The sequence below is a fragment of the Solanum verrucosum genome, unplaced genomic scaffold (genome assembly GCF_900185275.1).
Source record: "Solanum verrucosum unplaced genomic scaffold, falcon-dt-bn FXZP01000282.1, whole genome shotgun sequence".
Lineage (NCBI taxonomy): Eukaryota > Viridiplantae > Streptophyta > Magnoliopsida > Solanales > Solanaceae > Solanum > Solanum verrucosum.
Window position 1 is genome coordinate 453,514 of NW_026020198.1, and position 7,759 is coordinate 461,272.

Consider the following 7,759-nt stretch of genomic DNA (forward strand, 5'->3'; position numbering starts at 1 on the left):
AAAATGTGGAGTTGCAATGCGCAAATTCCACTACTAACAATAGAAACAAATAGAAGAAGTTTTCATCCATAAGTAAATAACATCTTACAACCAAAAAACAACAACAGTGGTAGTAAGAAATATATAGAAGAAGTTTTCATCCATAAGTAGATAACATCTTACAACCAAAACAACAACAACAACATACCCAGATATAGTAGATAACATCTTCAGGTAGAGAAATCCAAATTGCTGTTTAATATAGATGTTGTTATATTAGTCAAGAATCAAATTTCTATGCTATTTCTAAAATTACTATTCATGTGCACACAAGTCAAAATAGTTTTCTTGTTTACACTCTACCGAGGATCTAACAATGTGATTGTGACTTCATTTTTTGAACTTCTTGTCTGCGATCCTGATTTTTCTTTATCAAATATGTTTCGTTCTGTGAAAAATCCCGGTTCTTTTGCTTTTGGCAGTAGACTCTCATTAGCCAACATATGAACCACAGAAGACATGTTTGGTCTATCAGCTGGATTTTGTTGCACGCATAATAAACCCACATGGATTAACCTCAAAACTTGAGATATATGGAAAGAATTGTTTAGTTGCTCATCAATTAGTTCCAAGGACATATCTTCTTTGTAAAGCTTCCATGCCTGTTTGTGTTTAGATATTATGAATCATGACAAATTCTATTAATGTAAAGAAAAGAATGACCGAGAAGGTTATACAGTGCTTACATGACCGAGAAGGTTAAGGTTGTGATCTTGATGGACAAATCCTCTATTTCTCTTGCAACTCACAATCTCTAACAACAAGACACCAAAACTAAAAACATCTGATTTTACCGAGAAGATCCCATCTACTGCATATTCTGGGGACATGTACCCACTGTGCCAACAAAACAACACCAAAAGAATTAAAGAAGAAAAATGTCATATGAGAGTATATTGTATGATATTAGACATCCTTACTGTGTCCCAACCACATTGCGTGTTTTTGCTCCCATCTCATTTCCTGCAACACTTCTAGCCATGCCAAAGTCTGATATTTTAGGATTCATATCTGTATCTAGCAAAACATTGCTTGCTTTAAGGTCTCTATGGATAATTCGCAGTCGAGAATCTTGATGAAGATATAATAAGCCGCGAGCAATTCCATTTATGATGTTGAAACGCTCTGGCCAATCAAGTAATTTGCTCTTTGTTTTATCTACAAATTAAAATAAGCTTTCTTGTCAGCAGTTTCTTTAATGTTTTGACTAATAGATCAAAGTATTACTCATTTTAGCTTGTACAATAGGTTAGAAATCCAAACCAAATATGTATGAATCTAGGCTGTTGTTAGGCATGTATTCATAGATCAACATCTTTTCTTCCCCTTGGATGCAGCAACCCAGAAGTCTCACAAGATTTCTATGCTGAAGCTTGGCAATATAGATAACTTCGTTCTTGTATTCGTCAATTCCTTGCATGGAAGTCCTCGACAGTCTCTTCACGGCAATTTCTTGTCCCTCTTCCAGCACTCCCTAGAAATTGAAAATGTATAATAGCAGAACATAGATTTTGCAAAGACGAGAATATTACAGAATGAAAATTATCTGTAACATTCTTATCTTGAGCATAAACTAGTTACTTTACCAACAAATTTGCATTGTGTACCTTGTAAACAGGTCCAAATCCACCCTCTCCAATCTTGTTGTTGAGTGAAAAGTTATCTGTGGCTCTTGTTATGGTTGACAATTGGAACAGTGGCAGCTCAAAATCTTCTTTGTGTTGCAGTTTCTTCTTCTTTTTCCGTTTGTACAACAACAAAATCAGGCTAAGCAGAATCATTGCCATCAACAATGAGAAACTCAATGTGAGTATCTTTGCCTTCTTTCTTTTTGAACCTGCCTCAGATTCTACAATCAATTTCTTAAGTCAGCTACTGCAAATCGACATAGGCCACTAACTTTGCATAATACCATCTCTATGTGTTGAAAAACTAAGTGTAAGAAACACATCAAGGAAATTTCTTAAACAAGTTCTTACCTTGCTCTGAAGAATCCATCCTGATGTAAATGTCTTGTCCTCTTTCAGACAGCCTTCTGATGTCAATCAATTCCCCAAACCATAGTAAGCAGCCTTTGTCTCCGTTACTTATATCTAGACTTGAATAAGCTGTGCAAGAGCAGTTCCTGAAGCATACCTTCCTACAGTCTTCGAGTGTCATTGTTTTATCGTAATGAGAGTGCTTAGTATCCGGCAACTTGATTCCAGAATATTTTATGAACACATGTTCCTTGTTGCAGTCTAGAGGTGTCTTCCGTACACACCCTTCTAACCAATCTCCCCTTTCCCATTGTTGTGGATATTTAGCTACAAACTTTTCCAGACATCCACAAACCGGAGTATTATCTATGTCACAGCTCCCATAGGCACCACATAAGCTATGTGTATCACAATTATCCGCTGGTAAATTGTAGTAAATATGCCATCTCTTTGTCCGATCCACCCACGTCAAACGTTGTATATAACCGCTGCTAGTCAGGACTAGTCTTGTTATAGTCGAACTGTTAATGAGTGTATAGCTATAGTAAACCTCCTCCTCATTGAAACCAAATTGGAAATGGCAGCATTCTAGTAGAGGTATGGGTGACCCACTCCATCGTAAACCATTCCATGGTCCTATACGAGCCGATACACTTGGGCCACGTTTGGTGAGTAACTGTGGATATCCAGTAGGATTGATGGTACGAGTGAATTCACCTGGAGCTGGATCATTATCTTCCTTCCATGCTGAAAGGTAAACCTCATGTCCAGTTCTAAAATTCTTGCCTAGCTTCATACCAGGCAAGTGCGTATCCGTTGGAAAATTGAAACTCTCCCAGAGGAAATCTTCTGGATTGTCAACATTTGCATCTTTTACAACAAGATTACCAGAATCTAAAAGCACTGCAACTGGATTTTGGACTGATCTTGACGTGTTAGTGGACCATATAGTTTCATTCTTGTCGTTAAGAAGAGCAAGTATTCCCGGCTTGGTGACCTTCAAAACGACTGAAGATGTATTGGTGAGTGGTTTATCTCTGTTTGCAACCCATACAACTGTTTGTACATGAGAAAGAATTTGCTTGTACCATATCCCAATATATCGATTTGAGGAACCTCTGGAGCTGAAAAATCCCAGCTCAAAGGTTCCACCGTTTGAAACAATAGTTTCACCATCTATGATGGATTGATTTGTAGTGATTAAGTTTGTAGAAAAATTATTGTGTATAGAAGAGCAGAAAGCCAACAGAAAAAGTAGGAAGAAACAAGTTTCCATAGATATGCCTTGAGGTCTAAGCGTTTGATCAGCTATACATTTATGAAATTTGCATTTATTCCATATGATCCTTTGGGACATGGCACCATATTTATTCTGTTTGAATAGTCGTTAACAATGGCGGTTGTAGACGGGCAGTTGAAGTTTGTAAGGCTCTTAAACAAATTTTACATAAAAAATTGGAATTGATGAGAAACTCCGTTCCCATTTTGGAAAAAGAAGAGAAGAAAGACAATACAAGAAACTAGCTGGCGTCCATTATTGATGTTGCCAAAGTCTTTGGTCGCCTATTTATTGACTATGATTATTTTGTCTTTAGAGCCAAACTCACCTAATGTGATGTTGCAGTGTTGAAATTCCGTAGCACATTTTTGAATATTTATAGTCATTCATACTTCACAGGCTCTGAAAGAAAAAAAAAAAAAAAGATGTAAATTTTCCATTTTTTAAAAACAGCGTCTGGACAACGGTAACATTTAATTAAAAAAAAATGGACCATTTAGGAAGAAAACAAGATAGAAATTTCATGATTGTGATGTTAATATGATAAGTCGTTTTCTGCGTAATTAATTAGTATAAGAAGTCTATGTCCATTCCAAAAAGACCTGACTTTTGAGGAGAATACAAGCGACATACGGGCCCAAGTCTTAATAAAGTCGGAGATAATATCTTATATGGTGTTATTGAACAACGTAGGATTCAGGATAGTTCACTTTAGAAAACTAATCAACTTTATTTTATTACTCAAGATTTACACATTTTTTTATATTTCACCAAGATCACCCATCAATATATACTTCTATATCAAAAAAAATGACTTAATATAATTTGACACAAAATTTAAGCAAATAAAAAACTTTTTAATTTTGTAATTCTAAATTAAAATTACGTCAAATATATCAAAATGTATTTTGATCTTGTAGTCTTAAATATGTCATGTGTAAAACTAAAATTAAAATATTGTCAAAAAAGAAAAGAGTCATTCTTCTTTTTTTAAACAAACTAAAAAGGAAATGAGGTGATTCTTTTGTAAACGGAGGGAGTATGATCTTTTTTGTTAAATTTACTGAAATGAAAATTTTATATTTATTTTTGGATTAAAATAATTAATGGTACATTTTTGGACTATTAACTTAAGGGACATTTTTTTTTATAGCTTTTCCGTTTCTTTTTTATATTTTATATATAAATAAATATAATGTTTTTCACTGTTGCTCTTTTTTTCGTCACAGGGACGAAGCTTTAAGCCACAAATTAATGGCGCTTTACTTTGAGACTTTCAGGCTCCTGTACCGAAGTCTCCCTTTCCAGACTCCATCTCCGGCAGTCGCCTCTCCGTTGTAACGCTAGGGCTTCATATTTTGGTATACTTCTTTGCTGCTACTTTCATGATTTTGATATTTGGGGAAAATTGTTGGTGGAGTGATTCTGTTGTGAATCAAGTAGACTTTGTACGGGCTTATGTGTTAGAAGTGGTGAATGAGGCTTATTTAGATGGAATTATTGGGCCAAGTAAAATACTAGAGGGTTTTATTTGGTATCCAGACCCAATTATCAATAGTTAAATAGGAATAGGGATTAGACAGAAGAGTTACGCGCATTATGAAGAAACCGTCTGTTCCTCTCATCTTCTTTCTAAAGTCTTAACTTCTCATTCTCATTCTTATCTCTATCTCTAGTTACTTGATATTTCAGTACTTCTCCTTATAATTCAAGTGTTGTTATTATAATTTGCCTATCTTATTATATAATGTTTGGATATTTGTGTTGAAAATTCGAGTTTGTTTCATTGGTGCTTTCATCCAGAGGTTTCTCTAATGGAGGACCATAGAGTACTCAAGGCTTCTGTTGATGATTCAATTCGTGATTCAATACAAGAGATGAAGGATTCTATCCGTAAGGATCTCACTGAATTTTGTTCGATGTTGCTGGAGGTTTTGGGGGGAAAGGCTATGACCTCTTTTGAACCCCAAAATACAGTTACGAACCCCAAATTATGGCAGTTTAGAGGCAAGAATCCGGAGGCTTGGATAGTTCAAGCGGAACATTATTTTGATTTCTATAAAATTGAGGAAGATCAGAAGCTTAATGTGGCATCGTTCTACCTTGACGGTGAAGCATTGAAATGATACCAATGGCTATTTCGAAATAATCAATTAATTGATTGGCTGCATTTCGCTGATAAGGTGAGAATTCGATTTAAACAGAAAGAATACGAGTCCACAGAAGGGAGATTCACCAATCTCGGACAGTTACCATATGTGATTGAGTACCAAAATTGTTGTGAGGATAGATTCGGTGAGTCAGATGTACTGTTCCCAGGCTGCACATATGTCCATCCACGATGGAGCAACATAACTAACTCACTTTTATCGCAACATCACAGTGAACAATCGGGATGCAAAAGCAATACCAATGCGCGCAAGGTATTTGGTGAATCCTCTGATAGGCACAAAGATGCACATTCTCTCGGTACATCTAGCAAGCCTATTGAACTTTTCATTCCCCCTAATGATCTGGTAAGTTCTATCTCAAAGGTAAATAGTTGTGGTGATGATGTTAAAAATGAAGACAAGAATGATGAAGAAGAAATTGTTTCCATCATAAACAAACCTATAGAACTTGTGATTGCAAATGCAGATAAGCATTCATTCTAGATTAATTCTATAGTATCTACTCCCTGTAACCTTTCCATTTTTTATATTCGCAAAGCTTTGGATGATCGCTGGAATCAATTATTTGCTTACCCTTTCGGGCTTGCTCTACGTTGGGAGGTGATGCCTTCTATTTCTTCCACTTTCAATCATGCCATGCTTATGAGTAAAGTTACTAATGATGGTCGGGACTATGTTGGCTGCTATATTATTTTTTCCTTGGACATGTGTCCTGAACTTGTTGAATGTGATGGTTATGACCTTAAATGTTTGGTTTCTCGAAGCAATTTAGTTGGAAATGGTATAATTTTACATGTATGGGATCCTGGAATACATCGGCAGCTTGTGAAGTTAAACCATTTGAATAGTGGCATTTTGTTCCACACCCAAACTCAAGATATTCTTGTAAATGCAAAGCAACTTAAGAGACCAGTTTGCGCACTAACTGTGCATCAAGGAGAATCTTTCCTTGTTGGTGGTGGAATTGAGAAGAGAGTGGTGCGACGTTGGAATTCTCAGAAATTAGATCACCAACAAATATTTGAAATCGTAAGACAAAAGCATGAGCATGTTCTTGCAAGGTGGACTACAGAGCGATGTGGTATATATAAATGGGTTGAGGATTTGGACGATAACAATAAAATCAAATGCAGCATGTGTCATATAATTGTCCATCAAGATTTTCATGGACTGAGCAATATTCAGAACCTTGTTTCATGTTTCTATCCAGCATGTGCAAAGCTTGAATTTAAAAAAAGTTATTGCTTTTATCCACCCCATGTGGTATATTAATGGCAAGTGCTAATGCCTTTGTCTGGACATATATTACATTTGCATGGTCTCATCTTGAAGTTGCTTATCATAATGTGGATACAATATTGAACCACATTAACTAGTACATCAGTGTATTGACTAAAAACGAAATGGAAGCAACATTGTCATTGGAATTTCCTTCAGTCTGTATTGATGTATTTTCACCTCATACTGTAACATTTAGCAATGCAAATGTTGCTGAGAATGTCACGTTTGATATTGCCTTAGTCAGGTGGCTATTAATATATTCCCTCCAAAGGATTGTCCGGGAAGACAAAATACTTGTCAAAGCAACTCTTAACATATATCCAAGTCTTAACAAGTTCGCTGCTATGATATTCATATTGTTCTATCCGAACCTTGAGGACAAGGTTCTTATTCAGGATGGGGGTATTGTTGTGAATCAAGTAGACTTTGTACGGGCTTATGTGTTAGAAGTGGTGAATGGGTCTGATTTAGATGAAATTCTTGGGCCGAGTAAAATACTAGAGGGTTTTATTTGGGATCCAGGCCCAATTATCCATAGTTAAATAGGAATAGGGATTAGACAGAAGAGTTATGCGTATTATGAAGAAATCGTCTGTTCCTCTCATCTTCTTTCTAAAGTCTTAACTTCTCATTCCCATTCTTATCTCTATCTCTAGTTACTTGATATTTCAGTACTTCTCCTTGTAATTCAAGTGTTGTTATTGTAATTTGGCTATCTTATTATATAATGTTTGGATATTTGTGTTGAGAATTCGAGTTTGTTTCAGATTCTACATTACTTGTGTACCCGTTTGAGTTAATTTGCATTCCCTTATAGATTAAACTTTATTTAAGAAGAAACGAATCTGATTTCATTCTTTTGAAACTACTTTCTGCCTTTTCTTATTTGTTCTTTACAAAAATAATAATTTATAGGTGGTATATCAAAGTTTCTTTCTGATTGATTCCAATTTTCATTAAAAAAAAATGAAATAACTCGAGAGGGTAGAGTAGTTATCGCTCTATTGAAT

General features: G+C 35.5%; 1 protein-coding gene across 1 annotated transcript; it reads right to left on the minus strand.

Annotated features, from left to right (window-relative positions):
• Positions 1 to 247: 247 nt before the first annotated feature.
• Positions 248 to 3,141, minus strand: LOC125829959 (G-type lectin S-receptor-like serine/threonine-protein kinase At4g27290). The gene is made up of 6 exons (XM_049509189.1): positions 2,019 to 3,141; positions 1,647 to 1,888; positions 1,303 to 1,513; positions 960 to 1,197; positions 726 to 876; positions 248 to 641 (listed from the first exon to the last, which is right to left on the minus strand). Exons 1-6 carry the CDS (start codon positions 2,812 to 2,814, stop codon positions 339 to 341), a joined length of 1,941 nt encoding a protein of 646 aa, XP_049365146.1. The 5' UTR covers positions 2,815 to 3,141; the 3' UTR covers positions 248 to 338.
• Between the last annotated feature and the right edge of the window lie 4,618 nt (positions 3,142 to 7,759).

Bases quoted from the DNA above. Each gene is read 5' to 3' on its own strand.
- LOC125829959 (XM_049509189.1), bottom strand. From the start codon at position 2,814: ATGAAGCTAGGCAAGAATTTTAGAACTGGACATGAGGTTTACCTTTCA. The intron at 1,514-1,646 runs GTACACAATGCA...TTCAATTTCTAG, and splicing joins GATTTGGACCTGTTTACAAG to GGAGTGCTGGAAGAGGGACA. The intron at 877-959 runs GTAAGGATGTCT...TTGTTGGCACAG, and splicing joins CGCAATGTGGTTGGGACACA to TGGGTACATGTCCCCAGAAT.